At 38.1% G+C, this 13,118-nt stretch overlaps 1 protein-coding gene across 5 annotated transcripts in view; it reads left to right on the forward strand.

Annotated features, from left to right (window-relative positions):
- Nucleotides 1-12,878, forward strand: part of PIBF1 (progesterone immunomodulatory binding factor 1) — a 204,286-nt gene extending 191,408 nt beyond the window's left edge. Inside the window, exons 17-18 of one of the 5 annotated variants that reach the window (XM_034665284.1) lie at nucleotides 3,109-3,282; nucleotides 11,917-12,876. In XM_034665284.1, the coding sequence (XP_034521175.1) occupies nucleotides 3,109-3,282; nucleotides 11,917-11,967 (225 nt within the window). In that variant the 3' untranslated portion in view covers nucleotides 11,968-12,876. Of the gene's footprint in view, nucleotides 1-3,108; nucleotides 3,283-11,916 lie in introns of those variants that run through there. The other 4 variants (XM_034665286.1, XM_002914373.4, XM_034665285.1 and 1 more) reach the window with 4 other exon arrangements.
- Nucleotides 12,879-13,118: the final 240 nt, after the last annotated feature.

Below are 13,118 nucleotides of genomic sequence, written 5' to 3' on the forward strand. Positions count from 1 at the left end.
GGGAAGTTTAGTGTATGATAAAGATAAGCATCTGAAATGGGTGAGTACATAATGTTATCACAGAACAGCTATGGGGGCAAGATGTCGAATCCACACCCTTCACCATAAGCCAGAATAAACTTCAAACAGATCAGAGGTCTAAACGTTTGAAAAGGAAAAGAAAAGCATGAAAGTAACTTGAGGAAAACGGAAGAAGAAAACACAGAGAAGGCTGTAAAATGAGAGATTGACGTATTCAGCTATATCAGAATCAGAAAGTTCGGCATAGCCAAAAAAANTTCGCCATAGCAAAAAAAAAAAAAAAAAAAAGCATAAACATAGATAAAAGATAAATGGGAGGGAGGGACTGCCACTCATATTACAAAGGGCTAAAATCTCTAACATATAAAGGGCTCCCTGAAATGTGTAAGAAAATGACCACCCAGGAGAAAAATGGGACAAAAATATCAAATACCCTTAAATATATGAAAAGCTGCTCAACTTCACAATAGAAGAAATGCAAAATAAATATATTCACTTACGAGACTGGCAAATATCCAAAAAGGTAACACAAGCATACATTTTATCAATTAGGAAACTGAAGCCCATTGAACCAGAGTAGATTGCCTAAGTTTACATAGTGAATAACAGAGTCAGGAATAGATGTGTTTTTACTTCTAACCTAATGCTAAAATATTTCCAGTACATGTGCTTGGCTTTCTGTGTATTCAGTACGTATTGTGGATACTATTTGATGTTAAAGTGGAATTTTCTTTCCCCAAATATACCATTGATATAAAAGGGATAGATCATTTATGTGACCAAACATAATAAAACTGAACGAAATTTTTCTACACATTCTTTTGGTATCCATTGTAGCTGTATTTTTTTTAAAGATTTATTTATTTATTTATTTATTTGACAGAGATAGAGACAGCCAGCGAGAGAGGGGACACAAGCAGGGGGAGTGGGAGAGGAAGAAGCAGGCTCCCAGCAGAGGAGCCTGATGTGGGGCTCGATCCCGGAACGCCGGGATCACGCCCCGAGCCGAAGGCAGACGCTCAACCGCTGTGCCACCCAGGCGCCCCTGTAGCTGTATTTTTTAATAGGAATTTTATAGAACTGTGTTGCTTGTACCGTATTCTTTACCTGCATTTCAGAAACCATGCTAACATTGTCTAATGCAGCCAGAAGAATGAACGTAGACTGTGACAACACCCTGAATCGAGGTGATCCTAGTCTGTGTGAAGCAGAGACCTATGAATTTCCCTTCTGTCTCCTGACCAGCCTCAGGAATGATCTGTTTCCTATAACTGCTCCTCTACCAGCAGCAAAAGGAAGGCAAATAGCAACAAAATGACGGCCTCCTCCCGGGCTCTTAGGAGCCCAAGCCCTCTGCCTAGTGTACCTGAAACTCCTTCCTGTTCTCCCTCCTCATCATCATCATTGCCCCACCTGTCCCCTTCCCCAGCAAATATGATCCCCTTTACCNCCCCAGCAAATATTATTAATCTGTAGATTAGTAGTAGATTGTTTTAAAGGTTATTTTTTCCTATTATTTTATCTTCATGCCAAGATATAAAAGTTCTGGCAAGTAAACATAGGTTCTTTCAGATCCAAAGTTTTCTTTGGATAGGCCGGAGACCATCACCTCCCCTTTCCCTTCTACTTACAATGGTAAGTAGAACAGAAGCTAAAATCTCCTGTAATACCTGACATGTTTCACATCAAATCAGTGATCATGTACTTCACTACAGAGAGCATATAAATGAAATCACATAATCTTGAAAGCAAAAAGATTCCTCAGAAGGCTCAAATACCAGATAGGCGGTGTCTGAAGGTGTGCGCATTCTCATGTGCATCCTCCAGGACAACCCCAGGACTTCAGAAAGGAGAAAAGGGATTCTGGCACCATTTCTTCCAGCTCCTCTGTTGGCCTTAAGATTTATTAATGCTTGGTGGCTTGAACTCAACAGCTCTGTTTTAAAATACCCACTCAAGCTAGATGTTTCTAAATAGAACTAATGACAGCCAGGAAAAANAAAAAAAAAAAAAAAAAAAAAAGGCCTGTAGGAACTTGCTCTGACCCAGAGCTGATGTCTATAAACAGATTAGTAGAAGGGAGCAGAACATCTCTCTGTCACCATAACTTTGGTGTCTTGGCATGAAAAGGAAATAAAATCATAGGAAAAAATGACTTCCAACATTAGCCTACCACTAGTCTACAGATAATAAGGTAAAGGAGAGTTTAGTGTGTCCTCTCTCCCTATGTTTGTATTTGATTGAATGAATTTAGTAATTAATCATAAATATCCACTAATTAGTGTGAGATGGGAAAGGTTTGACTGTGGGGAGAAATAAAAGACAAAGTAGACTTAGAAGAGGGAATGACTGAAAATTGTGATCTGAGCTCTTTAACAAGTTCAGCATAATTAATTCTTAGTTCAACAGCAACTGCTAAAGCCAACTCCAGTTTTCATTCATAAAAGAATAGGGAATGCCATGATTAAAGAAATGCTGAAATTGTATTAAACTTAAGGTTTGAACTGGTGATTAGTGGGCAAGAAAAAAAGTTTTGGACTCTTTTTCCCTACCATCTTCTTACAAGATTTCAAAAAGAAATTGAATAATTGAAGGGGTAGAAGAGAAAAAAGTGCCTAAATGTACTCAAGCAACAGGACTAGAAAAGCTTCGGCAGAAAGTAGCTCCGCCAGTGGTTCCCAGGTTTGTCCGCTGGAATCACTTCGAGATCTTTAGAAAATTCCAAAGCCAAGGCCATCTCCCAGCCCTATTACTCACAATCTCTGTGGGTGGGACACAGACATCAGTAGTTTTTGAAGTGCCACAGGTGATTCCAATGTGCAGAAAAAATCAGGGACCCATTAGAGCATGGCATGATATATTTACCACTTACCATCCTAAAAATACTAATGACATGAATCGATAATTATGTGCATCACTGTACATTGACATTTTGTTAGTTTCACAGCTTTCCCCATTCATAGAGTGATTGCTTCAAATGTTTCTTCGACTTCAAGAATAAAAATAAATGTCTTAACATCAATCATTTTTAGTCTGCTTGCCAAAATCGTACTTGCCATTATCTTCTGTTTTTTCGTGTATCAACAGGAATTGGCAGCAATGAAACAGATTGTCACCAATATGCGTAGTAAGCATTCTGAGGACCAGTTTCTTCTTACTAAAACAGATGCAAAAAATATGACAGAGAATCATAAATCAAAGACTTTAAATGTGCCTAGAGAACATGAAGACAATATATTTATACCCAAACCAACACTCTTTGTAAGTACAACCAAAATTGACTTAGAATTTTAATATCTCTGATTTTCATAAATATATTTTACTTAAGTTTCTTACTCTTATTCATATTGGTTTAAACTAATTTTCAGTTTTATTAAGAGGCCTTGAGAAATCTATATTAATTCCTTTTCTGAATGTATGTATTACCTACCTTACAACTGATAGTTGGGTTTTAGTTAACATATTGGACTTGCCCAGAAATGAGCCTTAATCTAGCATTTACCTCCTCCAATCTTCAGGACTTGTTGTAGGGGAATCAGAGGGACATTCTGTATAATTTTTTAATTTACCTAAGGATAAAAAGACATGCAAAATATCTCCTTCCCCCTCTTATTTCTAATTAGTATATTTTTCTCTAAGAGGTTCTTCATAAAGGACAAAACCAATCATATTAATATAAACTGAAATGCATTTTTAGGTAGAAATGTATGTGTACAGAAATCATTCAAAAAACAAAAAATTAGAAAAATTTGGATTAAAAGAGCAAATACTGAAAATGATATTTTAACAAATAAGAATAAAAATAAAAAGGCAATAGAATCAAAATAGTAACATTATTAAATATTACACTTGAACATGGTTTCCCATCCTTGCTTTAATTTCCCAGAAGAAACATGGTTTTTTACCATCTGAACAGAGACTCAAAACCCGACAGATTTTCTTTACGATATTCTGATTTAGTGAGTCCCCAGAATCTTTGTTTTTTAAAACTTCCAAGATGATTATAATAATCGGTCAAGTATGGGAGCTTCTGATCTAAGCTGCTTCATTATATATTCAGATAATGCCGCTCAAGATCAATGTGATATGAGAGATTGCTTGGTGATTACATGGTTCAACATCCTTTTTCAAAAAAATGACAAGGGAGTTACAATTTAGATGGAATAAGGGATCATTACTGTAAGGATCCATGTGGGGGTAATGGAGACTGAGCTGACAGGAGAGAGAAAACAGGAAGCCTAGATTGACCAGCCAGGAAACAAGGCAGCTATACGGATTTCCGGATTTCCGCAGCTGTGTCCTGGGATCTTTTCCTCTGGTGGTACACCAGCTTCTCTTTGTTTCTCTCCCAGTTTCTGCTTACTCATAGTTTCCACTTCCTCATTAACTTGCTCTTGGCCCCTTGTCTTGAGACATGCTTCCTTCCCACATGTACTCTCTTATAACCTAGTTCTCTGTGTATTTTCCAAAAACAAGAATCTAATTGGTGCAGCTTATTTTTTGTTGGGTGATATGCCTTTGTGGCAAGACTTGTTAAGGTTATTAGCCAGGCTACTGAATGGCCGCTCTTACTAGTGAGCAGGAATCGCATGGTACCAAATAAGCTATTTATTCCAAAGCACCATGGCTCAGAAACTGGGCTAAGATGATGGCAGACAATATGAGATGTCTGTTATATTATAATCTATCAGAAGAGAGCAGACTGAATACATAGTTGTTGATGGGATAAGTAAAGTCAGATGAAAACCACAAGATACAGCCAAATACGTAAAGCCTGTCACACCCTCTGATCTGCTTTTCTTTTTTTTTTTTTTTTAAAGATTTTATTTATTTATTTGACAGAGATAGAGACAGCCAGTGAGAGAGGGAACACAAGCAGGGGGAGTGGGAGAGGAAGAAGCAGGCTCCTAGCAGAGGAGCCTGATGTGGGGCTCGAGCCCGTAACGCCGGGATCACGCCCTGAGCCGAAGGCAGACGCTTAACCGCTGTGCCACCCAGGCGCCCCTCTGATCTGCTTTTCTGACCCTTCTCTGTTCCAAGCAGTGAACTATTCCTTCTGACCCTGACCTCCTGCATTTCTAACTTTGGCTGGTAACCTGATTCAGATACACTGACTGCAACCAGTATATAATTAACAGTAAAATTTCTCCAGTACCTCAAAGGAAGGTTATGCAGTGAGAATAAAATTAAGAAGATTCAAAATATAAAGTATTAATTGGGTGGATTTTATGTCATTTTTGCTTATGTGTGTTTTCTGGGGTTTTTTTCTATAATAAACTTAATTTCTTTTATAATAAGGGAAAATTTTTCAAAGGTATGAGCTCAGGAGCACCTGGCTGGCTCAGTCAGTAGAGCATACAGCTCTTAATCTCAGGGCCATGAGTTCAAGCCCCATGTTGGGTGTGGAGCCTACTTTTAAAAAAAAAAGAGAGAGAGAGAGATGAGCTCACCTATACCCTAACGAAAACTGAGAGGTAACACTGGAAACCGGTCAAATCCAGACTATGTGCTAATGCAAAATTGTTCATGTGACTTGACTGGATAACCTGCAGGGAGTCATTTAAACACTCTGAGCTGGTTCTTATCTGTAAAATGAGGGGGGATCATATGAAATGAGGTCTGGAAATCTTTTATACTAACATGCTGCTATTCTTTTCAGGCATTATAATTTTTGTAGTTACTATTTTGAATATTTTCAATTTTCCATAGCAACATTTTTCTTACGTCTCGTCTGATCTTGTTAATAAGGAGTTTATAATGCAAGTATTTGAAAATAAGATCTAATTATTTCATAATCTTACAGTTTTATAACTAAAATGGAAACATTTCTAATTTGCTTCCAGATCCTTTGGCTGAAATTATTTGCTATTGATATTTTTCCCTGTTATCAAATTTAATGCTGGATAGATGGATGGATGTGTGTTCACATATTCATTGAGAAGATGAGGAAAACAAAATTACTGTCAGCAGGGCAATAGGGTAGAGGTAGAGCTGTGACATAGAAGAGAATGAAGAGTAAGAGCTTGAGACGGTTGCTTCTGTGCTTTTATATTCGTGTGAACCTTTTGTAGTGCCCACGTGATATTTATATATGAAGAGGACCCCAAAAGGTGCATTTGATAGACTTTCTCAAGTTCGGGCCACTGAAATCACAGATAGGGCAGAGTTGTTTTTCAGGCATTGAACACGCCAACGCAGACTAGATTGAGCCACGGCATGTAAGTGCTGTAAGGATAGGAGCTGTGTTGCCATTGCCTTGAGCAGCTCATGAACAAAGCTGATACTCAATAAATATTTGCTAATTGAGGACTTTTAAAAAAAAATGGTTATGTGCCTTCCTGATTTACTTATCTTCTTAGCTGTTAAAAGTCTACTGGGTGGGCAACTTGAGTGTTACACTGAAAGGACGGGGAGAGTCACAGCAGCAACTCCCAAGGCTGTGGTTAGTGCCCAGACTATGGTTAGTGCTCCTTCTACGACAGGCAGCACCGTCTCGGTTCCTCTCATTCTTAAACACCCAGTTCATTCCCCCTAATCATCTACTTTCTCTCTCAAGGTAGATGTTAGCTGTGCTAGCCCTGTTCTCTAGCCTTGCATCTCTCCTAAAAAAAACTGGAGCCGTTCTAATCCTCTTTGGAGCAACTTTCCTTTTTCCTTCCAAAGCAGCATGGGACTAACTTTTGCTAGTATTCTGCTACCATCCTTTTCCAAACCGGCATTTGTACTCAGGATTCATATCATTGTCACTATTTTCTCAATAAAAATGCAGATGTTAGCAATCCTGCTAACATCTTTTCTCCAAGCAGATTGTCATCATTGAAAGAGTAAAGAGCCTCCAGGTCCAGGGTGGGCAGTGAACATCGTAAGAATTGTAGCACCAGTACATTGTGTATTAGGTTCCCAGATTACCGGGAGTTTGTGGTAGGGTTCAGACCTTAACTTAGATTGGTTATCTCAATGGCTAGTATCTGTTGGACGGGTAAATTAAGTTTATGTAATTTATACATAAATGGCTCTATGACCACATGACTCTCTCCGTAGAAGTGATTTAGAAGGCCACATGTGGTCATCTGGAAGACAAAAAATGTTCAAATAAGTACAATTTAGTTCAACAAGTTTGTCCTGACTACATGCAGGAACCCTTGCTAAACATTATAGAATATTTGATCATTTTGATACAGACGAAGTTGGGTGGACTACTTTAAAGTAAAATAAAGAAAGTGCTAAATGCTATGAAAATGGAAAAGAAAGAATAGATGTGGTGACCTTGATGTACTCCTGCAGAAAGAAAGTATTTGAGGTTTGGGCCTTGAAGAATGTCTTAGATTTTGACAGGTAATAATGAGGGTTGGAGAAATTCCAAAGGCAGAAGAAGTGCAATATTCACAAATTATTTTCTAATTTGTGCTTCTTTCCATTATTCAGTAATAGGATGTCTAATATGTATTTGTTATATCTAGACTTTATTCCTTTTTTTTAAAGATTTTATATATTTATTTGACACAGAGAGAGTGAGAAAGAGCACAAGCAGGGGGAGCGGTAGGCAGAGGGAGAAGCAGGCTCCCCACTGAGCAGGGAGCCGGACATGGGGCTCCATCCCAGGACCCTGGGATCATGACCTGAGCCGAAGGCAGATGCTTAACCAACTGAGCCACCCAGGCGTCCCAGGACTTCATTATTTTCTTACTACATTCTTATCCCTGACTTCAGTCACTTCCTGACCCATTAACACTTTCCTTAGGACAAAAGGGGAAATAAAAGTAGATAGGATATACCTAGAGTAGTCAGATTCATAGAAGCAGAAAATGGAACAGTGGCTGCTAGGAACTGGGGGCGTGGGAAGTTACCGTTTAATGGGGACAGAGTTTCAGTTACACACGGGGAAAAGCATGCTGTGGACGGACAGTGATGACGACCGCACAACAATGTCAATATACTTAATTCCACCGACCTGTACGCTTAATAATGATGATGGTGGCAAATCTTATATGTATTTTGCCACAATTTAAAAATTATTTTTTCTAAGTAGATAGGTTATAAAAACAGTTTTTCTCATTACGCATCACAAATGAATTTAGCAGTTATTTATAATACGGTAACATAATGAATGCAACTGAATGTATTGAGACAAGTGACACAGGATGCCTTGCTGGGGTAGCATCACTACAGGATCGTGGGCTAACTCTGCGCCTCCCAGCCTTTTTCAAGACATAACCACATATTTGCATGTCACGCCAGGTTGAAGGAGCTTTGCTGGTAGATTGAAGGGGCTGCCAGCCATCTCTGGAGGCTGAGGGGATCAGCAGCTCATCACACCTCTAACACTTTCTTGTGACCTTTGTATCGAAGCTCTGGGCTCACTTTTTTTGATGATGAATCTAGATTTATCTCACCAAAGTATGCTCAGACCTCAAGATATATAGCTATGTACATTTACATTTCAAAAAAATAACTTCAATTTCTAGCATCCTGAATTCTAATTGCAACTTCTTCCTGATGTACTTTAGCTAGTAAGCTAATTTAGAAATAAGGAATTTCTTTGTGAGCATGGAAGTAGGGCAGTGAAGGTCGAATGATATGGGACCATCTCTCATTTAGTTGGTAGGAAAGCCAGGTCAGCTGTCCTGGACTCGCTTAGGTTGGGCCCTGCCTGTGAAGACTCTCTAAATATTTATTTCCGTGATTCCTAGCTTATATCTTTTTTGGAAAACAAAGTTGTATCTACTAGACGGTGTCTTTCTTTTCTTTAGAAAAGCGGCACTTTTCTGGTGGTTGAACACAAATAGGTTCTTAATTTCTAGCTCTTTTTCTAGATTCCAGGAATAATCCACCAGGTTTATGATGTCTGCATTATCATCATTCGTTCTCATTTTAACGTCCTTTCTCAGTGTGTTAGAATCCCCAAGTAATATATTAATGTGTTAGTTGACTGCTTCTCCGTGACACAAAGGGACCTATCTTATCAGTTATTTATCTCCAGAATCACGTTGTAACGTGGTAGATTAGTCCTGGGAGGTTTCCAGTTAATCCTGTCATTTGTTTCTATCACAGCCCTCTGAGCTCTTCCCTAAATCTGGCATACAGTTTACTTGAGGGTTTATTAGCACTCAACTGATAATCCAAAGTTTTCACTAATTTGTGCTGTTTCTTTATAAAGTCACAAATACAATTCACCTGAACCAGCACATAAAAATTAAAGCTATATGCCATATATACATATAAAAAAGGTTTCACGTAATGGAACCTATAAGAGATCAAATATCTCAAAAGTCAATTTTTGCAGTGGCAAAGCAGCTAATCCCTGGAAAGAGGTACACTTGACTGTGGCAAATCTACTTCATTAACACACCGGATGAAAGAACGTATTGGTGGGGAGGGGAGGGAGGAGATGGTCTGCAGTGATCCAAACACAGATAAAAGGAGTCAGGAAGAATTGTCTGCCACTGAAATTCTTATAGTGTCTTTTTGGATCTTAAGATTCCTTTTTAATATCGAAGTCTTATTTATCTTCTTCCCGTGTACACAGAGCAGTAATATTTTTTGTATCAGTTGATTGAGAAAACACAGATATACAAATTCTCTACCCTTGGCTATAAGCTTGAGTGTATGTAGCTTGGTCTGTAGAAGCTGCTTTCATATTTTTTTGCCCAGGAGCCACAGTTAAAAAAAAGAGTTCACATTGTGAACTAGTGCTGGTCACACGCTTTCTCAAAACAGAATTTAGCCCAGCTGTGGCAGGTACTCTGACGTTTTCTATTCTCTTCTAGTCCGTTGACTTTTTTTTTCTCCATTCTGGTCTTTACCTATCTTACCCATGGGTGGGGCCCTACAGTTTCTTTTTTTTTTTTCCCCTTCCAGTTTTATTGAGATATAATTGAAGAGACCTACAGTTTCAAAAACACTGGCATAGATATTCTTTTGAGACTGTGCAAACCTTAGACTTTTATTTAGCTGGCTCACCTTTTCCAGTCACCCAAAACCTCTCCATCTGTATATATGAGATCCACACAATTTTTCAGTTTTACTGTGATTTTTTATGGCCTGTGACTGTTTAAAAAAAGGGAAAGAAAGAAAAGAAAGAGTGCTGGTAAAACTAGCAGGCATTCCAGGCCAAATGACAGTTATATGTCTTACTACCAATTAATAACATTCTGATTTGTACTTTGGTTTCTTTTGGATTTAGTTAGCCTCTGCCACTTTTTTTTTTTAAAGATCTATTCATCCATTAGAGAGCGTGCGTGCATGCACGCACACAACACACACACACACACACACACACACATACACACACACACACACGGGGGCGGGGGGAGGCAGAGGAAGAGAAAGAAAGAGAATCCCAAGCAGACTCCTTGCTGAGCACAGAGCTGGACTCTGGGCTCCATCCCACAACCCCGAGATCATGACCTCAGCTGAAACCAAGAGTCAGACAGACACTCAACCAACTGAGCCACCTAGGCACCCACCACTTTTTTTTTTTAAGTCCTCTCTACACCCAACGTGGGGCTCTAACTCAACCCCAAGATCAAGAGTAGTATGCTCCACCATCTAAGCTAGCCAGGAGCCCCAGCCTCTGCCCCTTTTCAATTCTCTTAGCAGATAGCACCTGGCCTTTCCAGTGACTTCCTGATTTTGCCATGGAAGCTTCTTCAACCTTTTTTTTTTTTTTAATATTGTGCATTTTATTCTTTTTTTTTTAAGATTTTATTTATTTACTAGAGAGAGAGATAATGAGCAGGGGATAAGGATAGAGGGAGAAGCAGACTCCCCACTGAGCAGGGAGCCCGATGTGGGACTCGATCCAAGGACCCTGGGATCACGACCTGAGCCAAAGGCAGAAGCTTAACCAACTGAGCCACCCAGGTGCCCCATCTTTTTTTTTTTTTTAAGTGGGCTCCATGCCCAGTGTGAGGCTTGAACTCAAAACCCTGAGGTCAAAAGTTACAGTCTACCGACTGAGCCAGCCAGGAGCCTCTTTTACCTTTAATACTAAGGACTTTGACCTTTCTTTTTAAGAAGGAAATACTGAAGTGTTTTAATACAGATTTGCATTTTAGAAAGATAACCTTGGAAGAATTATGGATGATTAATTGAAGAGAGAGCCAGATCAGAATTAGGAAGGTCTTGCAGGACTCAAGCCAGAAAAAAAGGGCCCATTGGGGTCAAGATAGGAACAGAATCTATTTGCCTACACATACGTATATATATTTAGGAATATAGTCCTTCATAGTTTGAAGCAGATCTAAGTGGGAAAGAAGTAAACCTCATATTTAATTTATCATAGTATATTGTATAAAATAGGACGTTTTGATCAGAAGCAGTGCTTTATGTAAGGAGTTCTGAGCCCTTTCTTCTGTAACAGTCTACCTCCCCTGGTTTTTTGTTACTACTTTATACAGCAAGGCTTTTTTTAGATTGAAACGATTGAGCAGTAAAGCTAAGAAGTACTCCAGCAAATCCTTAGCAATTCAGAAGCTCAAAGTACAGTGATTTGGATCTAGTAATTCTTCAGTAAATATCCACTGTGTGAATAAATAACCATATATAGACAGATAACACAAGTGAAAAGATCCATGTCCTCCAGTTTTTTTATAATTCTCTTTGAAAATAAAATCAATTCATACATACTTACCTGTGTACAACGTGTTAAATACAGGCTTTGAGCCAGAAAACACAGACCTACCAGGTGGGAGATTATTTCTGACAAAAGACAGAACCTTTGCCCTTAAGTGTCCTTCTGAATTAAGAAAAACAATTACGTACTGTAATTTTACATACAAAGCCCAAATACTATATAGGTTCTTAGTTCTCTGAACTGCCTCTCTTATGTCCTTACAAGCATTTTACTTGATTTTTGTGCTTTTCTTTTTTCTTGTTTTTTTTTTCTTTAAACAGACCAAAAAAGAAGCACCTGAGTGGTCTAAGAAACAAAAGATGAAGACCTAGTGTTTTGGACGGATTTGCTATATCATTATTTACTCCCGAAGTTCTTTCTCTGATGAGCAAAAAGTTAGTCATAATCATGTACTTGGCATTTTTTTAAACGACTAAAGTTTATTTTAACTGAATGTTAAATTAACAGATTTCAGCATAATAATCAAAATGTATGACATGCAAACAATAGTATGCTTTGTATTTGGTTGTATCTGTTTTGTTACAAAATAAATATATACTCTTATGATTTAAATTTTAGAGCTTTCATGATTCTCAATGCATTTTTAAAGTACATGGCTTATAAATATTTGGCTAAATACTGTCATATTGGTGAGTATATTTTCTAACTATATAAATACTAGGTTTAAATGTCATAACAGAAATACCAAAACACTGTACTTTTTTTTTTAATCAGAATCATTTGTGAAATCTAGAAGACACTACAAATGCCCAATAATGGTGGTCAGATATCATTTATATAGGTGGATATAAATTGCTGATTATTTCTTTGGGCTGTTTTTCCTTATATTTCAGGTGACCATGAATCAATAAAATCTATTAGAAAATCTGTTTTTTCATTGGTCAAGTAAAAATTTGGTGTAAATCTCCCATTAAATTGGTCAAAACAGTGCTGATTCAGATACAGGATGACCAAATTTCTAGTCAATGAGGGAAAAAAGAGTAGCATTTTCTCTTTTTCTTGACATAAAATACGTTCTATTTCTCATTCAAGAGAGAAAACGTAAAGAAGAGGGGGAAAGGAGAGAAATAGAGAAAGAAAAGAAAAAGAAATTTATTTTTATATATGAGGATTTTCTCAACCACTACTGAACATAGTAGTGGTAATTCTTTGTTTGAGGGAGTGGGGGGCAGCCCTTTGCACTGTGGGATGGTTACCAGCATCTCTGCCTCCACCACTAGATGACAGTAGCACCCCCCCCAGTTGTGATAACCAGAAATGTCTCCTGTCCCCTGGGGTAGCAAAATCACTCCCTACGTCCTAATGAACACCAGTGATATCAATGAATATCCTTGTAGATATGAAACAAGAATACTATCTGTTCAGTGTGTTCTTTGAAAATCACAATAGTACAGAAACTATTAGTTGAGTAAGAGAACAGGAAAAGCCTTTGATAGTAATATATACTTGTAAATCTGTCATT

This window comes from Ailuropoda melanoleuca, chromosome 7 (assembly GCF_002007445.2).
Source record: "Ailuropoda melanoleuca isolate Jingjing chromosome 7, ASM200744v2, whole genome shotgun sequence".
NCBI lineage: Eukaryota > Metazoa > Chordata > Mammalia > Carnivora > Ursidae > Ailuropoda > Ailuropoda melanoleuca.